General features: G+C 40.7%; 1 protein-coding gene and 1 long non-coding RNA gene across 2 annotated transcripts in view; both read right to left on the bottom strand.

The window, feature by feature from the left end:
- Positions 1–9,005, bottom strand: part of LOC113033269 (transmembrane protein 132C) — a 305,934-nt gene extending 296,929 nt beyond the window's left edge. Inside the window, exon 1 of the mRNA XM_026186903.2 lies at positions 7,782–9,005. Coding sequence (XP_026042688.2) covers positions 7,782–7,863 — 82 coding nt within the window. The 5' untranslated portion in view covers positions 7,864–9,005. The remainder of the gene's footprint in view (positions 1–7,781) is intronic.
- Positions 9,006–22,177: 13,172 nt separating this feature from the next.
- LOC145432291 (uncharacterized) lies at positions 22,178–22,517 on the bottom strand. The gene is made up of 2 exons (XR_013912574.1): positions 22,405–22,517; positions 22,178–22,246 (listed from the first exon to the last, which is right to left on the bottom strand). It is a non-coding gene; the product is annotated as an uncharacterized LOC145432291 (long non-coding RNA).
- Between the last annotated feature and the right edge of the window lie 4,773 nt (positions 22,518–27,290).

Genomic DNA, 27,290 nt, shown 5'->3' with positions numbered 1-27,290 from the left:
TTTGATGAAGTGTTTCCCAGCCACATCAGAAGCTAAATGTATTTTAGCTGATTCAAACAGCCACACTGAGGCCAAGAGTGACTTGACGTGCCGTCACATACTAGCAGTATCATTTACGTATAGGGAAAACAGGTGGAACACCTGCATTAGTTGTTTTGCTGTTGATAAAACAGAAATAGATGCATAAAGAAGAAAAGTTCACCACTATGAACAGAGCTGAGCAAGCACGGTTCACAGAGGGAAGCAGAAAGGGCAAGCTGCACAGTCTCCAAAGCAGCCGCCCCGAGTGAAGGATTTCCAGTCTTTTGTAGTGGCAGGTGAGCACGTTCACAGGATTCCCAGGCAGCCAATCGCCTATGTGGGTTGAGACAGTGCCATCTGCATGGACAGGGGCTGGCACAAGTCTCCCGCTAGCCAGTCGTCGGAGAGTCCTGGCACTCTTGGACTTGCTTGGAGGGAAAAGGGCGGTCTCACTCCCTCCGAGGCCCAGGGCCATAACACTTTGTTTCAACCATTTTTTAATTATAGGACCTTAATGAATGTAAGCCTCAACTTTATTTATACAGCACTAATTCACAACAACAACCACCTCCAGTTGATGTTTTATTGTCGGACAGAGATAATGCAATATTACAGAAAAAAAACCAACAATGTAAAACCCAACGATCTGAATATCCTCTATGAGCAAACACTTGGCTACAATGGAAAGGACAAACTCCCTTTTAACAAGCAGAAACCTCCAGTAGAACCAGGGTCAGGGAGGGACAGCCATGTGCCACAATTAGTTGGGGGATTAGAGTAAAGAGGAGAAAACACAACACACACTGTGGAAGAGAGTAAATGAAAGTTAACATGCAGTGGTGGTATATAATTACATGAGGATTTTAAAAAAGGAAGTAAAAGTAAGAACAAGTTCAGTGCATCATGGTGTTCCCCGCCAGCCTTATCCAACAGAGGCATAACAAAAGGATGTTCCAGAGTCACACAATTCCTCTCTAACTATACACTTTATCAAAAACAACATTCTCAAGCATAATCTTAAAAGCAGAGTGTGTGTCTGTCTCCCAAAGTTGAACTGAAAGCACTGATCTTGAGTGAATTCAAGCAGCTTTGAAGCAAGGGTTTTGTGAAATACAATCAGCAAATCTCTGGCATTACATGAATTTACCTATCATTCACATTAAAATAGACAAGCTACAAAAAAGATACATATACTAGCAACGAGATTGCACTATACTCTTTCTAACATTAATGCATGAAACTACAAACTAAGAGGCTGTAAATTTAATTATAAATGTACATTGATTCAAAGAACTGAAATAACATGCTCTAAGAATTTCCTTCTAAGCTATGACACTAATTAGTCTTAGTAATTTCATCGTTCTCTCTGCAACCTACCAAAGTATGACATCTCTGACACATACAGTACACAAATATTAATGTGAAGAGAGATGATGCTTGTCATGGTCCGGGTGTGTGCTAGTGTGTCTCCCTCCGAGCCGGCATCTCCACCCCTGGGAGGGGCCTCTGTGTTCTGCTGATTGCTCGCACCTGTGGGTAATACAGCTGGGGACTCATAAGGCCAGCGCACTCTCTTCGCCAGATTCTCAGCTAACCCTAGTTAGTGCAGGCCACCACTGTGATTTCGCACACTTCTTGAAAACTACCTTGTCTCATCATGTGTTTTCTTTCATAGCCACGCACCAAGTTGCCAGACACAAATCTCCGCCGAAGAGCTCCGATCCGGACGCTGGACCTCCTGACAGTCCCACGGGCTGTTCACCCGACTCACCTGCCTGCCTCCCTGCCTCAACGCCAGGTATTTCGGACCACTTACCCCTTCATGCCACTACAGACCACCCACAGCAAGTACGCAGTACTAAGGAAAATTCAGAACGACTAGCTTGCCCGTATTTCTCCCGAACCATATCTGAACGTCTGTACTCTATTTACAGTGACTCTGACCCTTGCCCCGGACCCAGTTTGACTCTCCCTCCAGCCCAATCCCCGGAACTGTTGTTTCCACTGACCAACGACCAGATTGCTTACTTAGACTTAGGCTGCTTAAAACCCCTTTGGTTTAATTGTGGCATTTAGCACTTGTTAAACTCACATTCCAGTTTCCTGATTGTGAACACTTACTGAGAAAATAAACGTTGTCACTGAAACTACTTACGTGCTGTTCGGCGCCCAGCATTTGAGTCCTTTCCCTTTTGAGGCGGCCTCGGCCGTGACAGTGCTTTGAGTTACACTGAGGAAGAAATTGTATTTAAGGTATTTTCTAGTGCTGATCTTGGCAGCGATACTCTATTTGTAATAAGACATTCTGTTGGATCTGTGTACAGTAGAGAGAAACTCTAATGACTCCTTTTTGGATATAAAAATGTTTTGTGATGTTTTTTCACATTATTCTTCATATATTGTGTTCTCAAACCCTTTGACCACTTGTATCTCTGAGAAATCAGTCTGTTCTTCTGGTCCTATTAAACAGTTCTCCCAAATTTGAAGTTCAAGAGAACCGGACAGGTAGACAGATACTGTAACCAAGAAGCCTAACGTAAAAACAATGTGCGTCTTATTGTGTGTGGCCATGTGCGTGTAAGTGATAGGTGTAAATATCTATACCCTTTGCATCCTTCTTGGTGAGATTTGCTGATACAGAATGAAGTGACACAAAAGGTGAATACACTCACAAGGTAAGATCCTATCTCCCTGTCTGTCACTTTCTTCGCTGAAGAGAGATGATGCTCTCGAACTCCAACAAATGAAAGATTTTTGTGAAAGGCATAAAGATGAAAACAGGAAAACAAAACAAACCTACACACTTCAGTAACATTCTAGGCTTTGGATAATTAACAAAATATTAATGAATGGTGATAAAATCAGGTTCAAAAAGGAAAAGAAAAATAAGCTTAAAGGGCATCAAGTATTCAAATATTCTTAAGCTTTTCGCTTTTGTTTCATGCTGGAAACATGACAAGACGAATAACACTTGAACCTGCCAGCTGGCAGAAGTCTGTCTATTTTTTGTGTGGTGCTGAATATTGTTGGCCCAATATATTGTAAGAAATATTCACAACTAATAGAAGGTGAAAATAAAATGTAGATATTAGTGACACGTCTTTGCTGACAACTCAAGGAACAAAACAGTGAATTAATAAAATCTTCACCCGGTATGTCTGAAGTTTCAGCAGCTTCACAAACTGGCATTTGATTAATGTTCAGCCCTACAATCTTTTCTGCTAGTGCAAAAAATATATATATATTAAATCCTATGCGTTGTTATATTGACTGATTCTGTACTTTCCGAATGACAGGCAAGTGAACGACACCAGCAGCCCTGTAGTGATTCAGTAAATCTGTAGCATGCAAGACACCTCCAAAAAAACAAAGTTAAACTCATGAATGCTGAGAAAAAGGAGGCAGTCAGTGGAGAGTGTCTCGTGTCCACTCCATCGAATACACCGCTTTTTTTGTTTTTCAGTGTCTGTGTGACCTTCTCTGTGCTCTCTCTCTCTCTCTCTCTCTCTCTCTGTGTGTGCTCTACCCTCTCACTTTCACCACGACAAAAAGGCTATATGAGCATGTGCATATGTGTATGACAGAGAGGCAAAGTGAAAAAGGCTCAAACTGAAGTGGCATGATTTTCTAACAATGTGGCGTTTAGAAGTAGCACTCACATCTCACGCTTTCTTTCCCTTCCACATATCCCCTTTTGCTTTCATGAGTAAATGTTAGAAGTTCACATTTCCTATCTCTGAAATGCCCCTTCTCTGATTTACAATCTTCTCTGTTGCTTGTTTTTCACAGAATAAGCAGCCTCTGTGTGCGGGTGTGTTTGAATGTGCTGTATATGCGTGACAGTGGCTCTGTGTGCACAGCAAAGAGTGATGCGAGTGCGTGCCTGAATGATTCAGTCGGTGAATGAAACCAACAATGAGACACAAAGAACCCAGGGAGTGAAGGCGGCATATAGAAAGGCCAAGGTGAGAAGTCCCGTGACTGTTTTTTTTTATATGCAAGTGAGGTCTTTACACTGACTGCACACCAAACCATGCAGACTCTGAGTCACTATGGGGACCTCAGTGTTGGTGTCTTCTGTGACAGACTGGTCCATTCTGTTTCAATGGTTTAAGGTGTAGTTTAGCTTGTGGTTAGGTTGGGGTTAGAATTAAGGCAGTAGGGAATGCTGGGGAATTAGAGTTCCCATAGGGATAGTAAAACAAATGTGTTTGTGCATGTAGGTGTGTGTATGTGTCAGTGATTTTATGTCAGTAATTATTGATGCTCCGTATTCCATGAGTAATGGTGCGTAGTGCTGACACTCTGCTACAGGTTAACGGTGTAGCGCGAAACACGCTCAAGCACATGGGGTGAAACACACTGGGCAAAACACACACATGTACACACACATATATATACTGAACAGTGCACCCCCCCCCCCCACCCCTCCCATCTTTGACAAATAAAGTACAATCTGCCACATAGCTATTCCAGCGACTAGTGCTGGAAAGGAGCAGTTCGCTGTCATTAATGTCTGTGAAACTGTGGAGCGAGACTGATGAGATTTCCTGATTTACACTTTTTAAATGGCCCCAGTCTGGCAATTGGAAACAAGCATATTCCTTCAATACGCATCAAGAGTATAACCCAGGGCCTATGCATATACTGATATTGAAGAGTTTCAAAAAGACCAACTAAAATATTTATATTTATTAAATTCTTTTTATTTTTATTGGTGTGGGGCTGTTACAAACTCGGTGTAATAATAATTGTGCATTTGTATGATACATTACATCTGCAGTAAACTTATTTTAGTACAAATATCAGTCAGTAAGGAATAGACGACAAAACCAAATTATAAGGATTTTTTTTAAAGGAGTTTTTGATTTGACATCCCAAACTCATGAACGGTGCATAGGAAGAGTAATTTCTGTTATTTCATAGGAAAGTGGTACTGGAAGTGGATTTTTTTTCTCAGCTCATCTGTCATAGCTGTTTCAGTTTTACGACAAACGGTTACGACAAACCATAAACTAATTCAGTGAAACTGCATCAGTCGCTTTTGCAGCTAAATTTTTTAAAAAACTTTCAAACTAAGTACCAAAAAAGAAAATATCAGCCATATCTCACTGCATGAGAGGGTGTACGGCTTCTAAACCACCCACCCATGACCTCCTGCTAAGATTACAGACCTGAGACATTACCCCCAGTGACTTTTCAGCCTCTGAATCTTCCAGAACAAACTGTTTGCCTCTGAACTGGCACTTGTCAGATCCTTGGTGTTTGAACAAGCCTACAATGTCATCCTAGAGATGACCTGGATGATGAAATACCACAATGATGTAATTACAGTGAAACTGAGTGACATGAAAATAGAAATGCCAGTCATAAGGGTGACACAAACGGTGATATATTGGAAGATCGGGGTACAATAAATATCCCTAATTAGGAGGTGATGTGACATGTAATACTTAGAACAAAACAGAAAACTATCTCACATCTGAACAAAATGTCTTTCAAAGTTGTTAATTCTGGGACTGAAGTGAGGAGGTGGAAAATTGTGAAGTATTACAGATCGCAGCTACTGTATGACAGACAGCGGCATACACACAAATGCAGATGACTGAGGGCCTATGTGACTAATGGAGGGCACAGACATACACCTACTGTAAATGCGAGCATAGGCTGACACAGCCAATGTAGCAACAAATGAACAGGGAACACTTGCACCAAGGAACCACTTTGACTGTGTACTGAAACGGCAGAATGCACTGGCAGAAAGAGATAGAGTGAAGGCAAGGTTAATCTTTTGCTTTTTAAACAGCCTTAGGTGTGTTATTATTACACGATTAGAGCCAGATTTCCCCATGTGCCCAATGAAAACTGTTTAACCACAGCCGAGCTGCAGCGGACCTTAACCTGTACAGAGAGAGTGAGAGAGAAATGGAGAGAGGGGGGAGCAATACTGACGACCATCCAAACCAGAAAAGCTGTCAAAGAGCAATGTGTACAGACAAAAGTCACAGACCGTCCATGTCCCTACACTATTTTGCGTTTCATTCCACTAAGAGAAGAAGTGGGAATGTTACAGGAGAAGAGGGGAGAAATATTTTAGATAATTTCAGTGTTTGGTTACTCAGCCGTTTTGCGGGACACAGCTGTTTTCCGGCGCGTCGACCCTTCTCGCCATCTCCAGTCCGTGCGCCTTGCGCCGCGAGCACAACGACCACCGTGCTCGGGAGCGCACAACGCAGTCACTGTTAACTGCTAAGTGAGCCGTGAGTGATCGGAGCTGATTAAAACACACAGATACGACCGCGCGCACAAACACAGAAGACACTCATAGGAAACGTGATACTAATGCCGATGATTTGTCATTTGTCTTTAAAACGGAGGCGTAAAATCGCGCCCACGCTTTAAATGCAAAATATTCTAAAGCCTCGTTCCGATTGTGCGTCTTGCTTTTTTCCCTCCTCTGAGTCAGGTGGTGTTACCTGAGCTAAATTAATAATATCTCAGCTCTATTTTACAAGTGCTCTTGAGCACGAGAGTGAAAATCCTTTGCGCACTTCGGGCGCTGTGAATAAGAACCCCCCGATGTGGATTCAGTTGATCTTATAAGACCAGTTAAACTGGAGTGTCGTGGTTTTTACGAGTCAGGTCAGATTTATAAAAAGGGGCTTTTAAGTTCTGCAAATAAGTCAGTTATTCACTTAACTGGATGATGGAGATATTAACCGCTCTCTTGTTTCTTAATGTGTCCAATTCCCGACAAAGACAGAATCTTATTATAGCTTCTTTTAACTTCAATTAACATAGGCGAGTAAGGCAATTACTAGTCGTTTTCTCTGTTCGTCGACACTCGAGTACATTTTAAAAGAAGAAAAAGGGTTGATTTTCTTTCCGTTTGAGGGACGTCGTGTCATTAAAAATCCTTTAGATCTTTTTTTCTTTTTTCAAACAAGGGACAACCTCTAGAGCTTGTTTGAAGTGTGCAGCAGAAAATGTTTGCAAACAGTCAGTGCTGATCCCGCCCCCCACTATAGAAAAGCAAGTATAGTTTTGTCCAGGAAACACTCAGGTCTTTCCTCTCAGAGAACTCAAACTGGCACATGAGCAAGTCAGCAACTAGCCAGGGTTCGCGTGTCTCAGGTGGCACCAGTTAGAATGCATCTGTCATTTGAGCTTGGACTCAATTACTTATTATTCTACACACATGAGGGGATACATGAGGCGTCAAGGTGAATACTGGCTATTCGGTTGTTATTTAGGAGACGAGAAATTGCCTTTTCTGGGAATTTCTAGGCAAGTATCGTGATGTTGGTATAACCCCCTGTCGTTGGTTACCATCTCAGTAAAAAAGCAAAAATGGTGTGAATTACTTTAACTTGGTCCAGTGTGACACTTCTAAGACACTTAAGTTATTATTAACATTGTTTCCTTGCAGGATAGCAAGCTGGGTAACTAAGTTTTGTGTTTGGTTTCTCTTCACCTCACTGTTATAGTTCAATTTCTAACAGTCTTCGGGGTATCTACTCGCCCTAGGAAACATTTTAACAAAAAGAGTTCATATAAATACAATTATAATGTATGCCTTTGTTGTAAGTACTACAAAAGTTATCAGTTTTGCCTATAATGTCGCATTTCTAAGATGACACCACAAATGAAATATCTAGATAAATAATAGCGAGCGGGAAATTCCGTTTTCCAGTCCAGAACAATGAAATAACAGTAAGTAAAGCTGGCAACAAGTTTTTGTTCGCACTTCCATTTCTTACCTTTCCACAGCAGAAGAAGAAGCAGCGTCTTCCAGAGGCGACACCCCAACGGCGCGCCTCCCTTTCTCGCGATCGTCTCCATCCCTCCAGTCGATAAAAAAAACCCCACGACTGTTCGCAATAAGGATTCAAAGGGCAATGTTTTAATTTCTATATTTCTTTCTCCTTTTGTTCCCACAGAAAGATTACTATCGCATTGGTGCCATCAATCTCATTTTCACCAAACTGCGGTCCCGCTGTGCTTGACCTAAGACACCGAGCAGATGAGATTTGGAGTAAACTATAAATCCTTCTTCAGTCAGTAATAAAGAGGAACCCCCCAATGGGCAATTCCGGTGCAAGCTGGCTTCTTTTTTAATCCGCCTCCCCCTAAAAAACTCTCTCTCCTTCAAGCCAGAACCGATGAATGAATGAAATTCCCCGTAGTGAGCTTTTTTCCACCAGTGCGCTTCTCTGCCTTATTTATCCATACGGGACGGTTAAAGCTGACGGTTAAAGCGCTGTTCTCTTTGCCTTTGTCGCAGTTTTCTTTCTTGCAAAGTTTTTAAAAAATTACCAGAGGGTCACACGAAGTCCCGAAAAAAAAGTGCACTTCACAGTGGACTTTGAAACAGTAAAAAGCAAAGACAACTCTGTCATTTAGGGCTCGCTTAATAAATTAAAATCCAAATTTTGCTCGCTCGGCAGCAGCTCCGTCACTCTCCTTTCTTTTCCCTCTCTACCTTTCCTCCGACTATCGTCCTCTTGCTGTAAGTGTTGTCTTGTGTGTGCGCGTCTGGGTTCAACTTAAGAATCTGTGTACACTCGTCCGTGGGATGGAGTGAGGAGAGGACAGAAGAGGAGGTCTGAAGCTTCCACCAGCCGGCAGAGGTAGGAGGAGGAAGAGGAGGAGAAGGGGGGCTAATAGCGACTGGGGCAGAGGAGGGTGAGGGATAAGGGCGGGATTTGGAGATTTGAATGACAGTAAAGTAACCAATCGAGTGTATAGAACTTTATTTAGATTTTTTCTTTTTTTTTTCCGAATTGTTTTATAAGATGCATTAATATGTTTTTTCCTTACTTTCTTAATACTGGGTCATTGTGGTAAAGAAACAAATACCCACACTGCAACAACAGGAACTCTTTAAGAGGATAGATTTTGCTGCTCTTACAATAATAATGAAAACACGGGAAAATTAGCTGCAGGTGATCTACAATAACACATCAGTGCGGAGGAAACAGGTTAAGGATATATCCAAGAATAATGGAGCTTCTGATGTTAACGAGATTAAGAAAAAAAAGTTTACAATATGAATATGTCCTATAAGAAGAGGCCTATTTCTCCGCGTTGTTTGTGTGTATTGGTCTCAGCGAATTGCGTGCACAAAGTCTCTCCCTGCATTATTCATACAAAGACACACGCTACACCTGTTCTCTCCGTAATCGATAGAAGACAACTTCGCACGAGCACCCACCTATACGCACGCACGCGCGCACCAACCACTTTAACTGGCAGCTTGCACAACTGCTGAATGTGATCCATCAAGCACCTTGTGATAAAACTCATTCACTTTATATTGATAGGATCACTGTGTGTGTGTGTGTGTGTGTGTGTGTGTGTGTGTGTGTGTGTGTGTGTGTGTGTGTGTGTGTGTGTGTGTGTGTGTGTGTGTGTGTGTGTGTGTGACAGAGGGATGAACAAGTGAGAAGAGAAAGAACATTAGGCTCTTCTTTGAGTCCGAGATGATATTTCATATGGCAGCATCCCTGGTTCCCTTTGTCAGCTAAACGTGTAAAAGCTAAAGAGATGACATTGTGACTTATTGAATTGCAAATCAGTCAGGGAGAGGATGGGAGGATTTCCGGAGACGGAGATAGTCCTACGTGAGCCTTACTGCCTCTCTGCCTGTCTATCTGCTTGTCTGTCCAGCGACACGGCAATACGCTAAGGAGGAGCGACAGCCCCCCCTAGTGTCGCATTTAAAGAAGAAAGTCCAAGTGGCAGACGCCGCTGTCCATTCATCATTAACCTGTCTTTAATTAGCAGTGGGCCTACATGTGATTATCACTGAAGAAGCCCTGCTGCTGATGTAAAATATCGCTCTGTCACTTCTGTCTGTTCCTTTCACAGTGCTTACCCATGTGTGCTTCATTGATCCGACATGCTGTTTCTCCACTTGTCCTTTTCCTTGCTCCCTCACTTTAACCAAACACATTTTTCTGGCCTCTCAGTCACAAGGCAGTAACATCCACAGCATTCAAGCAACTGCCAACCCAGCTACATTATAGTGCAGAACTGAATCAGTGCATTTTAAATTATTGTTATAGTGTCAAGTTATGTTTTTTTTTTTTCAGCTAAACTATGCATCTTGGGGCTACAGCTAAAGCAAATAATTAGTTCAGTAAGCATATGGTAGAAACAAGTAATATTTTTTACAATATTAATGTCTGGATACCAGTGAGGCCCCCACTGGTTGTAGAAAGTAAATTTGATACTGATTAATAAATTCAGATGTGACAAAAAATCTGTCTAAAAAAATCATCCTGTAGAAATAACAAAAGATAGATCATCTTAGTGTGTTCTGATTAAAAAACACAGCCACACTGGGTAATTTGAGAGCAAATAAATACTTTTCTTTTCTCCTTCATTTCAGTTGTCACTATTACAAATAAAATCTAGGAACGGAAGGAAATATTCACTAAAAGGAAGGCATTCATCACCAAGACTGCACTGTAATTATTAAGGGTAATTACTAACTAACTATAATTCAACAGCTGATTGCAAAAATGTGGTACTATAGTAAAACAATGCAACTCCATTTCTCCGTGTAAAATTACAAACATTTTATCATGGCCAGTACAGTATATGAGTACTAATGACTGTTGTCTTCAGGTTGTTAGGTAGCACTGTACTAAGCAGCTTTAGCCTTACCTACTGTTTCTCTCCATCTGCAAGCCACTTTGCAACCCACCTCATCTCTAACTCTTCCTTTTTATCATGTTTCTTTTGCTGTTGATGGTAGATCTTTTTTGTGCTGGGGGTTTCGCTGCTCATCTCCCAACCGCTTTCCATGTATATAAAATGGAAGATCACAGAGAAGTGCTCCACCATAAAAGAGACATAGCTCAAAAATAAAGTTATCATATTATTAAAATAATCGTGTTTTGGCAATACTAGTTTTGACTTAACTCAAATTTGAAATTATTGTTGGAAATCGTGGACTGAATGCTTAGCAAATTAAACCAGTATTTTTAAAACAGTTTTTCTAAACTGGTGTCCTGAGGAAACACTTTAAAGGGTATGCCTTTCCTGGCTTCCTCCTCTTATACTGTTGGGTTAGGTAAATGAGTTATCTCATATACAAAAATGGAAGTACGGCAGGATGCCGTAGTGAACAAGGTTCATTGCCTTTATTGTGACAAGGTTTGCTTATTTCAACAAGACAAAGTCAGCCCAAATTCTACACATATTACAGCAACAGAGTTCAGATGCCAAGGCCCTTCAGCCATTAGAAACATTTGGTTGCATTATGAAACAAAAGAGAGCCAAAGAGGCAATGTACTGTTGAGCAGATTAAATTTTGTTTCAAGCACTGGAAAGGTTTTGCTTTCAAAAGTACAGCAATTGGTTTGCTCACTATTACAGTTTCATTAAAATAAGAGTATCTGCAATACAGTGGTAAAATGGACTATGGTAGAAAACATGCTACTGTCGCAACTCTTGTGAATCCTGGACAAAATTCAAAATTAGCATACTTTTTTAGTGAGGTATCTCTCAGTCAAATTTCTGGATTATAGAAATCCCACATTTAATCCTAAACACTTTTTTCCATTCAATGGATTTACAATACATACAATATATTGCCAAAAGTGTTCACTTACCCATCCAAATAATTGATTGCACATTGCATTGTGTTCCAATCACTTCCTGGCCATACATATATAAAATCAATACCTAGACAAACAGACTGCTTCTACAAATACTTTTGAAAGAACAGGCCACTCTCAGGAGCGCAGTGAATTTCATCTTGGTACGGTGATAGGATGCTACCTGTGCCCAGAATCCAATTAACTTTCCTCACTACTAAATATTCCAAAGTCCACTGTTAGTGATATCAAAACAAAATGAAAGTGACTGTAATAACAGCAGTCATTACAGGCACAAAGTGATAGTTGACACTGACCCAAATAGAGCGGGGTCAGCAGATGCTGAGCTGTATAATAAGAGAGGTCACCAATTTTCTGCAGAGTCAACGTTACAGACCTCCGAATTTCATATGGTCTTATTATGGTTTCCATGGCTGAGAAAGTGCACCAAGCATTTTTTGTTTTCAGTTTTCAGTTTTATTTGTCATATGCAAGTTGGCACAGGGTCAACATTGCAATGAAATGTATTTGACGAGCAGAAGACAGTCACGCAATGCATACCGTCAGATGCAGTGTGTAAAAACATACTGCCACTGGACTCTAGAGCAAAGGAGATGTGTTCTCTGGAGTGACAAATCCTGCTTCTCAGTCTGGCAATGTGATGGACACGTCTCGGTTTGGCAGTTGCCAGGAGAAGGGTATTTTTTTGACTGCATTGTGCCAAGTGTAAAGTTTGGTGGAGGGGAGGTTATGGTGTGGGGTTGTCTTTTAGGTGCTGGGCTTGACCTCTTAGTTCCAGTTAAAGGAACTTTTAATGTATACCAAGACATTTTGTAAAATGTAGTGTTCCAAACTTTGTGGGAACAATTTAGATGGTCCTTTCCTGTTTCAAAGTTACTATTCAGCAGTACACAAAGCAAGGTCCATAAATACATGGATGAAAGAGTTTGGTTTGGAAAAACTTGACTAGCCTGGACAGAGTCCCGACCTCAATTTGAAAGAACACCTTTGGGATGAATTAGAGCTGGGATTGTGGGAGCCAGGACTTCTCGTCCAACATTGGCGTCTAACCTAACAATGCACTCCTGGTGCACTTGTTAAGAATTCAGTTAAGAATTCCAATAAACATATAAGCCATGTGGAAAGCCTTCCCAGAAAAGCTGAAGCCATTCGGCTGTGCAAAGGGTCAGCCTACCTACATCATATTAAACACCGTGGATTAAGCATAGGATGGCACTCAACTTCATCTGCATGTGGAAACAGACAAGTGAAAACCTAGCAATACAGTATATATCAACTAAAGATTATTGTTAGATCTGAAGGTGCAAAATCAAAGTTCAGTCCATTAAATTTAATTCAATTCAATTTTATTTATTCAGAGCCTAGAGAATTAATCCAGTACTACAATTTAAAATCACTTTTTGGGCAAAGAGTGAAATCAGTTTCTGTCTTAGCACCGAGTCATCATCTGTGACTCTCTGTTTTATCCAGAATCAAATTTAAAATATTCGCTTCATATACAAGACCTTAAATAACCAGCTCCCATCTTATCTTAAGATTTCATAGTGCCATATCACCCCAGCACTTGACAGGCTGCTGGGCGCTTACCATGATGCACTATTTCTTCTTCCCTTACCTCTTTTCACTCTCTCTGTTTATTCTTTGTATTTAATCACTAGTTATTAATAATTTCTGACTCTTTTCTCATACTGTGTCTTTTGTCTTGTCTTCCTCCCATCACCCCCAAATTTTCGTGGCAGATGGCTGCCCCTCCCTGAGCCCGATTCTGCCAGATGTTTCTTCTTTTTAAAAGGAAGTTTTTCTTGTCAATCTCCATCAGCCACTTAGCACCGGTGGGGTCAGTGTCTTTCTTAGTCATGGTTGTTATCTATAATATTGCAGATATGCTACTAATATCGGAATCAATAGCATGAATATGCTACACTAACAGCTTTTCTCAAAATAGATATTTAACTCTTCCACTGCCAACTTGTGGACCTACATTCCCACCCACATGCAAATACTGAGGCTATACACAGGACATTTGCCTTTCACCATGACGTCTTGTCTTGAAATAAGAAAATCCCACTCTGAATTGTAATTTATTGTTCGTTGAGACCCAAACAGCAGTATTTGAAAAGAAATTGTCAGTGTGCAGTCTCTACCTGTCTACTACCCAGGTAGGACTAACAGTGCAGGTTTATCCAAAATCCAAAAAATGGTTTGATTCAGGTTTACAGAGACTTCCCATAATCCAATTGCTGGCCACACCATTTCACAATCATCCAGAATCTCATTAGGCTGGGCTCGGTGGTAATCCAGAATCTACACAAACAGTACAGAACAATTAACTTTTATTCTATCTTCTGTTCTGAACATGAGCTGATCAACTTCTTTTCCTCCAAAAGGATAAAATCAAATATTATCCATCATGTATAACCAAGTATGTAAGGGTAGCAGCTAGCATCGCATCTAGTATTACAAATGTCACTTCTAGCATTACAACGTTTTAAACACTTATGTTACACTACAAGGAACAACAAGATAAGTAAAAACAATGCACAACATTTTCTGGTTTGTAGCACTGAATGGATATCTTTGTCTTGCTGCAACACACTTGACCCATTACTACTACCCGATCCGTACAGGAAACCCGATCGGTACCACACATGTGCAAAAGGCTACTACTTCCGCTCGAAGCATTTTACGATTGTTACGGGTCAGAGTATCTGTTAAGATATTAACAATAATAAGTATCTCTAATGTGGACAAAAAAAAAAAGTTACGGATCAGGACTCCCCGGTCCTTACTGCGCATGTACAAAATCGTGACTGTACAAATCGGGTCTACCTGATTCCGGTACGGATCGGATAGAGACACTTGGAAAGATCTTACCAGAAAGAGATAGATACTACTTCCTGTGCATAAGGTAAGGTTGTTGTACATGCAAAACAGCCTCACAGGACCCCATGTGACAATAATAAGCAATAACTATAAATAATAGGGGGATTAGCAGCCCTGTATTGTAACATGGGTTACAAATAACTGCAGAATTTAAAATGTATTTTAGTAAGTCTGAGAGGGTAGATTGATGGATGGCATGAAGGAGGACCCACAAAGTTGATTCTCTTCATCTGGACATAATGTCTTTAGTGAGGGAAGTGTTTCATCACTTATCCAACTGACTTCTTAAGCCTGGGACTAAAGAAACCACTGGGATCCCTTCAACCACTTATGTCCAGAGGAATAGAATCAGCATTCAGGGATTTCCTTACCTGGATTATTAAGCGTTCATCAAGACATAATTAAGAAGGACTGTGATGGCAAGCCACACGGGGTAACCGCCACACCTCACCATTAGTTACTTCACTTTAGTTTGCTTTGCATTCACTACTTTAAATATATTGTACTTATTGTCCAATATTGTTTCTTAATTAAATTTATTTATTTTTTCATTACACCTTCGAATGTTTATATGGCTTGCACGCACATTAACAATGTGAGGTCAAAGTTCTGATTTATGTTATATTAAAACATCTTTCTTTGTTTGAGTTACCTGGCGTTTGGCTTCTCCTTCCTGGCTGGCAAAAGATGTGGCACAGGGCTAGGAGAGCTGAAGTACTGCTGAAAAGCCTAATTGGATGAAACCACATGATTCATCGCCTGGGGGGGGGGGGGGGGGGGTGTTCAAGATTGTTTAATCGTTTTGGATTAGTTGGTTATATGGCAGCCATTTTGTTTTCCCCCTTGAGTGTCATTTGGTTTAGCTAAGCCAGTATTTAAATTCCCTCCAGGAGGTCAGTTTGTCTTATGTTTGTTTGAGGCGTTGTCAATTGCTATCTTGCTGCAAAAGCACACAAAACACAATGGAAATAAGGGAACACAAAACAGAAATAGGAACAAACACAAAAAGTGTTTCTGGGGAGACAATAAACTGACGGACCAGTTGCAGGAACCCAAAACATGGTAGGCGTGTTTTATTATGATTCATATAATACTTATGCTGTCCTCGCCCTGAGTCTCTTAGTTTCACCAGCTAGACAGCGAGATAACGATGCTCCAATAACCAGACTTATTTTCCTTTTTGCGCTGATTTATTGAAGAATGGCCTCTGACCATTGCCTTCTCTTTGACCATCGTAAAACTGAAAGTACAAAATACTGTATTAGCTAACTAACATTGTGAACTAGCTTGTTACACTCTTACTGCAAGCTAACAAGATAAAACTTTCAAATGTACAAATTATCGTACCATTTTTACACAAAACAAAAGAATAATTATTTTATCGACACTCATACTTACAGACATATCTTGTCCAAGGCAACAACATTTTAAGGTCCGTATCAGCTTAGAACGATAACATTACGGTATCACTTTCCGCCATCTTTTATTTCTTCTTCACGTTCTCATTTTTTCCTTTCCCAAAGTAACCGAACCCATATTACAAAGCAGCCACTAGAGGGAGCTCTAGGGCAGCTTACAACTATAATATCCGATTTAAGTTATAAAAGGCAGAACACTCCCCGCCTGGTACAATATAATTGTGCCACTAGAACAAACTTTTCTAATAAACATTTTGAACAGTTTAGGGCTATTTCAAACACTTATTTATCACTTGATAAAAGCAAAACCATATCAGCGATGGGTCTCAAAAACACTTTTTCATTTCCATCTTTCACAGTCTTTACTTCTGCTTTTCGAACCTTATTGTCCTTGCTCTCAAATGTTCTTACAACTTTTCCCATGGACCAGTCATTTCTGTGTGCGAGAGCATCTTTCAATAACACAACATCACCAACTTTTATGTTTGTTTTATCATCAGTCCATTTTCTCCTTTGCTGTAGTGTTGAAAGATATTCACTTTTCCACTGTTTCCAAAAAGAGTCTGCCAAACACTGTACTTGCTTCCATTGCTTTGAGTAGAGGTCTGGCGGTCCAAAGCTTCCTGTTGGTGCAGATAATGCACTGACCTTTTGTGTAAGGAGCATTGCTGGAGTGAGAAGGTTTGGTTTGTCTGCATCTGTTGAGACTGGTACAAGTGGTCTTGCATTCATTATTGCCATTACTTCTGCCATGAATGTACTTAACACTTCATGCGTTAGTTGGACATGTACGGCTTTCAACAGAATACCATCTAGGATGCGCCTTGCTACTCCAATAAGTCTCTCCCACGAGCCACCCATGTGTGACGAGTGTGGGGGATTAAACAGCCATGTGCATCCTTTCTCTTGCAGGTATGAGTTTAGTTCTGTGTCCTTGTGATCAATTTGCAACTCATTGCATGCTCCAACAAAATTTGTACCTCTATCAGATCTGAGTATTTGAGCAGGTCCACGGATGCAGAAAAATCTCCTCAGCGCATTGATGAAGCTGGATGTTGACATTGTTTCAATGAGCTCAATGTGCACAGCTCTCGTGGACATGCAGGTGAAAAGCACAGCCCAGCGTTTACTGTCTGCACTCCCTCCTCTGGTGCGACGTGTGGTGACCGTCCAGGGTCCAAAGACATCCAGTCCTACACTAGTGAACGGTGGCGTTGGTGTCAGCCTGTCCACAGGTAAATCTGCCATCTTTTGGGTCTGAAGTCGTCCTCGAAGCTTTCGACAGAGAACACATTTGTAAATAACAGAAGAGACGAGCCGTTTACTGCCAATAATCCAAAATCCAGCACCTCTGAGCGTTCCTTCTGTTAGGTGACGCCCCTGATGCGCTACCTTCTCATGATAGTATCTAATAAGAAGGATGGCTATATGATGAGCATTTGGGATAATGAGTGGATGTTTCTCATCTTTTGTTAGGTTAGCAGGTGCCAATCGACCTCCTAGTCTGAGGAGCCCATCTTCATCAATAACTGGATTTAACCTTTGAAGACAGCTTTGTTTTGGAAGTGGCAGATTTTCTTTTATGCATCTGTACTCTTCTTTGAACGTTTCACTTTGTACTGTGTGAATGATGAACTTTGCTGCTTTAGACACTTCATCTGTGGTGTTAGTTTCACTGAAACACTTCCAGCCTTTACCTTCTGTGTTTGTTTTCTTGAATGATACTGCCACACGCTTTAGTGATGCAATAGTGCGACACAATCTCATCCAATGAGAGAATCTTTCAAAACGGCATGGCTCTAGCTGTGTTACTGAGGCTTTGGTAACAAAACTTGTTATATCAGGTCTGATCTCTGCATCTGTGTCAGGATCGATCAGTGTGAAACTATCACAGTGAGACTTCTCTATGTCGTGTTGTGTCAAAAAGGAAGGACCACTAAACCAGTTTGTAGAAGCCAATGCAGAAGCTGCAATTGGTCTAGTGGCTGTGTCTGCTGGATTGTCACTAGTGGCTATGTAAAACCACTGTGCTGGATGTGTAGTCTTTCTGATTCTAATCACTCGGTTAGCCACGTAAGTGTAGAACCTCTTTGTGTTGTTGTGTATGTAACCAAGAACAATTTTACTGTCTGTGAAAAATCTGACAGTGTCTGCTTTAATGTCAATCTCATCTCTAATGAGTTCGTACATCTCTACAGCTAACACTGCTGCACATAACTCCAATCTAGGAACAGTGTGGGCGGGTCTTGGGGCTACTTTGGACTTGCCCATGATGAAACCTGTGTGCCACTGACCTTCACCATCAATAGCTCTCAGATATGCCACTGCTCCTATGGCCATGGTGGAGGCATCTGAAAATATGCACAGTTCTTTTTTCACAGCAATGGCCTGGGAGAACGAGAGGTAGCACCTCGGTATCTGAAGCCGCTCAAGATCCTTCAATGAGCTTCTCCATCTGCTCCATTCATCTTCTTTTTCTGCAGGAAGTGATTCATCCCAGTCCTTTTGCTCTGAGGTCAATTCACGGAGAAGAGCTTTTCCCTGCATTGTGATGGGTGACACGAAACCCAGCGGGTCATACAGACTGTTAACAGTGGCCAAGACACCTCTCCTGGTGAACGGCTTTTGTTCAGTGGTGACGTGAAAGGTAAAACAGTCCTTTTTAAGATTCCACAGTACCCCCAAGCTCCTTTGCAGGGGTATGTCGTCCAACTCTAAATCCAAGTCTTTTAGATCCTTGGCTCTCTCGGCAGCAGGAAACGCTTCCACTACTTTGTGGTCATTAGAGGCTATTTTATGTAGCCTTAAGTTTGACTGTGCCAGCATCTTTTGAGCGCTTGTGAGTGTCTCAACAGCTTCTTCCACTGTTGCTGTGGATGCGAGACCATCATCAACGTAAAAATGTCTCATTACAAACTGCTTTGCATCATGTCCGTGCTTTTTTTCTCCCTCGACTGCAGCACGCCTCATACAATAAATAGCCACAGCTGGGGAAGGGCTATTCCCAAAAACATGAACTCTCATTCTATAGTCACAAATACCTTGGTCGGGATCATTATCTTTATACCAAAGGAATCTCAGATAATCCCTATGATCCTCTCTCACTTCAAAACAATAAAACATTTGTTGCACATCAGCTGAAAATGCTACAGGCTCTTTCCTAAAACGCATAAGGACACCCAGCAGTGTGTTATTTAGGTCGGGTCCACTTAATAAGACTTTGTTAAGGGACTGTCCTTCAAATTCTGCACTTGAGTCAAAGACTACTCTCAGCTGATTAGGTTTTTGTGGGTGGTACACACCGAAGGATGGCAAGTACCAGTGTTCTTTGTTTGAGTCCAAAGGTGGAGCGACTTCTGCATGGTCATTGTCCAGCATGTTTTGAATGAATTCGATATATTGTCTTTTCATTTCAGGGTTCCGGTCTAATGTCTTTCTGAGAGATTGGAGGCGCTTGAATGCTTGCTCTCTGTTACTCGGAAGCTCTGGTCTTGGAGAGCGGAATGGCAAAGGCGCCACCCAGCTGTTACATTCATTTTGATACACCTCCTTCTCCATGATGTCAATGAAGTCTTTGTCCTCTACTGACAGTGCTGGTTTGTCATCATCTTTTGTCCTGTCAAAAACAGTTTCTCCCAGTTGATTGGTGTTTGTGTTTCCCCTGTCCTTTTTGGGGTTAGGTGTGGTGTTTAACTGGTCTTTGATTTGAAACGTGTTAGGACATGGGCAGAGGTAAGAAGCACGGCCATTCTGGAGAATATGTGTTTTGAGAACACTCACACTAGGGGGCTTATGCGTCTTCCCCATGCAGGCTTCTCCAACTATAACCCAGCCTAAATCCAAACGCTGTGCATAAGGTGTATTGTGTGGCCCATTGATTCTCTCTCTGACTTTGTGTACCTGTATAATGTCTCTTCCCAAAAGCAACAGAATAGGTACTTGTTCTTCTACAGGAGGTACTTTTTCAGCTATCTTCTGTAAGTGTGAGAACTTCATGGCCACTTGTGGAGAGGGAATCTCTCTCCTGTCGTCTGGAATCATGTCACATTCAATCAGGTTTGGGAGTGGGAGCTTTACTTTACCATCCATTGACTCAATCATGAAGTTTACTGCTGTTCTGCCGACATTATCTGACAGTCCTGAGCATGTTCTGAGCTTGTAAGTCTCTGAGCGTGTCTTAATATTAAAGAGCTCAAAAAACTGCGACTTAGCTAGTGACTTGTTACTTTGTTCATCAAGCACTGCATACATCTTTCTAGCCTGTTCTTTTTCGCCTTCTGGATAGACTAACACAGGACTTATTTTTGAGCATGAATGTGGGCTATCTGCATCACCACAGACTTCTGTGCATTTGGAAACAACTGAGGCATTTGCATTATCCTGTGTCTCCCCGCCATCATCTTTATCAGCTCCAGAGCTCTCAGCTGGAGCAGGGGGTGGACCTGGATGTAGCACTGCTAAATGCCTGTCGCTACCACAGTCCATGCATTTTATTTGAGCCCTGCAGTCCCTTGCTAAATGTTGAGTAGAGCCACAGCATTTAAAACAGATTCTGTTCTCTTTTAAAAATGACTTGCGCTCATCTATGGGCTTTGCTCTAAAACTCTTGCACCTTTTAAGAGGGTGAGGCTTCTTATGTATTGGGCATACCTTGTCAGGGCTTTCTATAGGCTTGCTGTAACTATTTTGAGGTGAACTAGTGTCTGTAGGAATGTCCGTTTTGTGTACACTAATCACTTGCCTGTTACTGCCTCTGAAGCTTTTCTCCTTCTTGAAGCTTGTGTCGGCAGGAGGTGTGATGACAAAGCTTGGGTCGTTTCTTATTTTGGCTTGTTGTCTTACAAACTTTGAAAAGACACTGAAAGGGGGGAAAACAACTTTATGTTCTTCTTTGTACTTTGCTCCTGTTGCAATCCATTTTTCCTGCAGTCCATATGGTAACTTTTCCACAATGGGGTTGACTCCGCGAGCTGTGTCCAAATATGAGAGGCCTGGTAGATATCCTCCATCTTTTGCACATTCTATTTCCTGCAGAACGTCACCCAGCTCTCTTAACTTTGTGTTGTCTCTGTTGTTTAGTTTGGGAAACTGTTCAATCTTTTTTAACAGTGCATTTTCTACCACTTCTGGAGATCCATAACATTCCTCGAGTCTTTGCCACACAAGGTTGAGAGCTGCAGCTGGATTAAAGACATGGACTGATCGGATTCTTTTGGCCTGGTGACCAGACTCCACTCCAAGCCATTTGACCATTAAATCTAGCTCCTCTTGAGCTGTAACGTGCAAGTCTTTAATAGCACTTTGAAATGATGCCTTCCACGCCCAGTAGTTTTCTGGGTGGTCATCAAACTGCAAAAGTCCAGTACTTAACATTTCCCTCCGTGTCAGGTACCTTGTAATATCCTGGACACCCTGTGTCTCTGTTGATGTTTGAAGAGTGTTGTACGGATAAGGTTTGGGGGAATCCAGTCTCTCTCTCTGTTGTGTTTGGAGTTCCACTTTAACATTAGCCTTTTGAGCACTGTGTGAGCCGTCATTGTCTATATCTGCATTCATAGCCATTTCGCATTGTTCACGTGCAGCTTTGTGACAGGCAAGTGGATCTACTTTTAATTTGAATCCTTCAAGGCAAATATCCGAGTGTTTTTGTACATACTCTGCTGTGCGTTGTTTTGGACTGGCGGGTGGTCCCACCAATGGATAGCGCAGTTCACTTTTTGAGAGTCCCTCCTCCTCTTCTTCATAAACTGCAACCTCTGCTTCTGCAACTGCAACAGCCTTTTGACAGCTCAAAACATGTAAATTTGCCTCAAGTTCAGTTTTTTGTTTCATTATAGCTGCTTCTCTTTCTGAATACGCCAGCTGTGCACGTGCAGCCTCTGCTTTTGCTCGTGCTTTAAGTGCTGCAGAACTTGTGGATGAACGCTTGGATGTACGCGAGCGTCTAGACTCCGCCTGTGTGTCTGCGTTGCTTGCATTATCCTTGTTCTCCATATCCTCTGCGTTGTGCACTTGTTTTGTTTCTCTTTGGTCTGGTGTTTCTTCCTCTTCTGGAAGATCCAGTTGATATTGCTTTCCTGACCGTAGACTCATAACTGATGTGCTGAAAATAGCTCCTCGTGGTTGTGCCCGCTGCGCTAATGTCTTTTTACTATGCTGTCCTCGCCCTGAGTCTCTTAGTTTCACCAGCTAGACAGCGAGATAACGATGCTCCAATAACCAGACTTATTTTCCTTTTTGCGCTGATTTATTGAAGAATGGCCTCTGACCATTGCCTTCTCTTTGACCATCGTAAAACTGAAAGTACAAAATACTGTATTAGCTAACTAACATTGTGAACTAGCTTGTTACACTCTTACTGCAAGCTAACAAGATAAAACTTTCAAATGTACAAATTATCGTACCATTTTTACACAAAACAAAAGAATAATTATTTTATCGACACTCATACTTACAGACATATCTTGTCCAAGGCAACAACATTTTAAGGTCCGTATCAGCTTAGAACGATAACATTACGGTATCACTTTCCGCCATCTTTTATTTCTTCTTCACGTTCTCATTTTTTCCTTTCCCAAAGTAACCGAACCCATATTACAAAGCAGCCACTAGAGGGAGCTCTAGGGCAGCTTACAACTATAATATCCGATTTAAGTTATAAAAGGCAGAACAATACTGGTGACGGATTTTTAGGCTAATAGTTAGGCTAACACACTTACCTCTCATCTTTTCTTTCCTCACAAAACCGATAGATCCTCCACTTCTTTTAAATGTCTCCCAGCGCAATTCTTAGCATATTTTGGTTCCTGCAACTGGTCCGTTGGGTTATTGTCTCCCCAGAAACACTTATCTTGTGCTTTTGGAAATCCGTTTTCCCTATTTTTGTTTTTCCTATTTCTGTTTTCTTTTTTCCTATTTCCGTTGTGTTTTGTGTGCTTTTGCAGCGTTTATCTTATTGCTGGTGTTTTCTTAAGTTGCAGTCCGTTTGCCCTCTCAGGGCAACAGTACAATAAACCCCTTTTTTGAATTAAACATCTGTGTCCTTTATGCCTTACTGCTTGGTCCCTGACAAGGACATGCAGAGAGTTGGTGTGGCAGAACAGGATGCTAGGGATAGGGTAAGATAGAGGCAGATGATCCTAGTAGCCAAAAGAAGCATGCATTGCCTTATTGCCTCAAACTCTGCCTGAGTTTGAGAAAAAGAAGGCATCTAGACTTCTTAAAGTTTTTTGGATACATTCCCTCTCCTATCCAAGAGCCTTTCATGTGAATCATCACATGATGCAAGTTGTGAAAAAAGTTGTAGGTAATTACCATCACCGAGGTGTGGGGATGAAAACAGTGGGAGACCTTGCAATGTAACCTACTGAGGTCAAGACAAGGTTGAGTGCGGGTCAACACCTTGGCTCTTGTGATGACTCGCATGATCAATGGTGGGTCAATGACCCTCAGGATGATCTCCAAAGGGGGACAACCCCTTACAAGCATGGGTTAAATAGCTGGGCCTCTCCAACTTATGATCTTAGAACTGTGGAACTACATAGTAAGCCATATTATTATAATTACATTTAAAATGCTCCACAAGGCACCAACATCACAAAGATGGCAAAGGAGAGACAACAGGCAACTACTAATGGTAGACGGCTTTCATTTATAGCCACCTGTCCTGTGCTGCTATACACCCATTAGTCAAAGCAGCCACAGCCCTTATAATCTTTAACTGTTAGCTCAAATACAATTTATATAGATGTGTTATAAGAAGAATTATTTCTGCAGTTAATAGTAATAATAATAATTGCCAGATTGTACAAACTCTAGACCATTTACCTCAAAGCAAATAGAAAGGCATAAGCAAGCACTAAGAATAAGAGAAGATGCTCATATTATAATTGATATGCTGATCTTGGGTCAGAATAATGTATTTTTTAGAGCGTATTAGTAAAGGTGGTTCGTTTGTTGCAGTAGACATAACCTGCCTCCTTTTATTAAATGGCTGACAGAGACAATGAGAGAAAGAAGATTGATGCAGAGAGTGCTCTTCTTTCTCAGGTCAAATGGCCCTTGTAGAAATCCTGTCGACAGGTTGTTCAGACGATAAACTCCACTTGGCAGGTGGAGGAAGATGACCACAACTGACAAAGCTTCCTATTTACTTCTAATATCCTCACTTCCTTCTCTCTCCCTCTCGCTCTCTCTCTCTCTCCCTCCCTCTCTCTCTCTCTCGCTCTCTCTCTCTCTCTCTCTCTCTCTCTCTCTCTCTCTCTCTCTCTCTCTCCAGTCAGAAAACCATAACCATCACTTTGCTCATTGGACCAAACTGAATACATTAGAATCCAATTAAAGCTGGTGAAGAGAACTGTTCAAGCTTAGAGTTGTGCAGTCATGTGTGTGTCTCTGTGTGCGTTTGTAAGCTCATGGGCCTACATGTGGTGATAGCTTAGGCTCAGACAAAGTGTGAGGAAGTGTGTCGGAAATGTATATTTTTTTCGCTGTTGTTTGTTTTTTTCTTTTATTCAGGTAAGGTCAGGGAAGAGATGAGATGAGCAGGTGAGGGATGAGTATGTTTGTGTATTTGTGTATGTTGCTAATATGTGTGTTGTCATGGTGCACTAATAGACACCTAGAATGTTTTTCTGTCTCAGCTCATCCAGTTTCTATTGCTGCGTTTATACCTGGGAAGATGACTTTCGGGCATGGTAAATAGGAGCAGTAATATGTCTGAGCATGCTCACACGTGTGTGCTGTAAGAAATCAATAACTCTGTGATGCATGACATAACGCTCATGTTCAATTTGAAATGGGACAGAGTTGTACACATACACGATAAACATGCACAAAAATGGCCTCCTGAAATGTGGAAAATAAAACACAAAGAATGAATTGAAAGGTTTACTAGCAACTGTGCACAGGTTACAGTGATCCTATCTCCCAGGATTTATTTTTTATTTTCAATTAAATTGTAGCTAAAAATGCTGCAAGTTAATTGCAGATCAAGTTTCATAGCAACAAAATGAAGAAAATGTCTTAGTTAATGTATTTGCAAGGTCACAAATATATAGATATTTGACCTATAAGTGACAAGTTTTTTTTATTACTTTATTTTGGTGAAAATATCTGATTGTATCGCCATGTAATGGCTATTTCTATACTATATTTCTTCCATGGTAATCTGGACTCACAGTGTTTAAGGTTGAGACTATGGAAAGATCATTTCAGAGATCATTTCCTATGTTATTTATTTAATTTTTGTCTTAATTTTAATTTGAAAATACCTTTTTCTAACTTTTTCTGGGTTCACCATCCAGTGCCTAAAAACTGAGTGCACTGCTTTTTGAGCCAGTATATATAACAAAGTGAATTTCTTCTACATATATCTAGCGTTTGATATTTAATGATATTTTATTGCACTATTATTAGAAAATTTGTTGTTCTGTGCTGTTTGTTCTGTCCTGTATTTCAAGTTTGGCGTTTTTATTATTTATGTATTGTTCACTTCTCAATTTTATCATTTGTATCTGGTTTTAATTTATGTATTTTAAAGCCCCAATCTTAGAATACACATTGTAAAGTTGCTCAAGTAATGTGGTATTTGGCACTGATTCATCTCCCATCATTAGAATAGTTCTTTATTAATACACATAATATAACACTTTATGTATATGTATATGAAGAAATATGTATATTAATAAATAACTATTCACATTATCTAACACATGTACGTAAATAACACATTATCTACATACTTTTATGCCATGAATAGTCTCACCATAAGTTAATTTTTTCTACTTTTTTACTCTATCCTAAGTATCCTATTTTCCTTATTCATTTTTTTGTACAGCTACTCTGACTAGCTTTTCTTCTTATGGACTTTATGAAGAAGACCCTACAAAAAGAAATGGTATACAACAAATTGAAAAGCGACATAATATTCATTGGTTGTAAATTATTCTTTAGAACACCTTCCCTATAACAATATAGTTTTCTTATTTAAACAAAATACATTAATTATATTGCAAAGACATGATTTATATTGGTAAACTGTGTTTGTAAATGTTTGTGGATTTACAACATGTGTGCACTTGTCAAAAGTAATTTGCTTTAATATAGTAAAGGTAAACACGTTCACACAAAGGATCTGTCTACTGCAAAATATATTTTAAATGGCTACATAATTCTTTGGGTAGTAAGATCCTTTGTACACTTCAGCAGTTCAGTAGCATATCACTTACTGTAAAGAGGGAACATTAATTGTACCTTCCAGATTTTAACAAAAAACTTCATAAACATCTGCTACTAGCCTCAGTAATGTTGCGTGTATTGTTTTCACTTTGTGTGATTGCATGTGTTAAATCACAGCAAAATGTTGTCAGTGAGATGGTTACTGTAGCTGGAACAAGTGCTTTTTGTACATTGGCAGGCGTATGTCTGTTTTTGTTACAGTTACTTGTTACAACCATACAAGGAACACTCACAAAACTGTGTTGACTGCAACTGAAGACACATTCAAAGATGGATGCGGTGCCACCCATGCATGTTAGTAGTGTATCTATAATACTATATATACACTTTATAAACATGGTATATAAATATATACTGGGGCAGCAAGGTGGCACAGTGGTTAGCACTGTTGCCTCAAAGCAAGAAAGTCCTGGGTTCCTGGAGTTTGCATATTACCCCCGTGTGTCTGCGTGGTTTCTCTGTGGGGGCTCCAGCTTCCTCCCACAGTCCAAAGAGTTGCTGTTAGTGGGGTTAGGTTAAGTGGTCTAAATTGCCCATAGGTGTTAATGTGAGTGTAAATGATTGTCTCTCTCTCTGTGTTGGCTCTGTGACAGCCTGCCCCTCACCCTATGGTACCTAAAACAGTCTGGTTCAGCAGCTTGAATTACCTGAGGTGATGCTTAGTGGACAGCTAGTGACCATAGGTCTAATAATAACTTGTGGTTGTGCAGTTGTCATAAAAAGGAAAAATTACTGATGGAAACCAGGCTTTAACCATGTTTATTTCTGCTATCCCACTGAGCTCTTTAATTAGTACCCATGGGCCAGTCTTGTTCATAATTCAAACAATTACATTCCAGCTACACACCTGTAAAGTGTTGAGGGTGGATTTTTTTTATTGTGTTGAAGATAATTTCAACTGAAAAATTTTCCCATTGCTTAAGGTGTCTTCAAATCCACATTTTGCTATGATTGTGCAAACTCAGACTCACACACTCACAAGGTGAAAACAATACCGGCCTTTTTACTACAACTGGTAATAAATTAAATTGCCTTAGAGCTCCCTTAACCCCTGTCCAAGTATATGTTCCAAGCAAGCAAAAGGTTAGATGTGAGTGTTGTG

Source organism: Astatotilapia calliptera, chromosome 12, assembly GCF_964374335.1.
Source record: "Astatotilapia calliptera chromosome 12, fAstCal68.1, whole genome shotgun sequence".
NCBI lineage: Eukaryota > Metazoa > Chordata > Actinopteri > Cichliformes > Cichlidae > Astatotilapia > Astatotilapia calliptera.
Note: the sequence above shows the minus strand (reverse complement) of the source record. Positions and strands in the feature narration are given on the sequence as shown.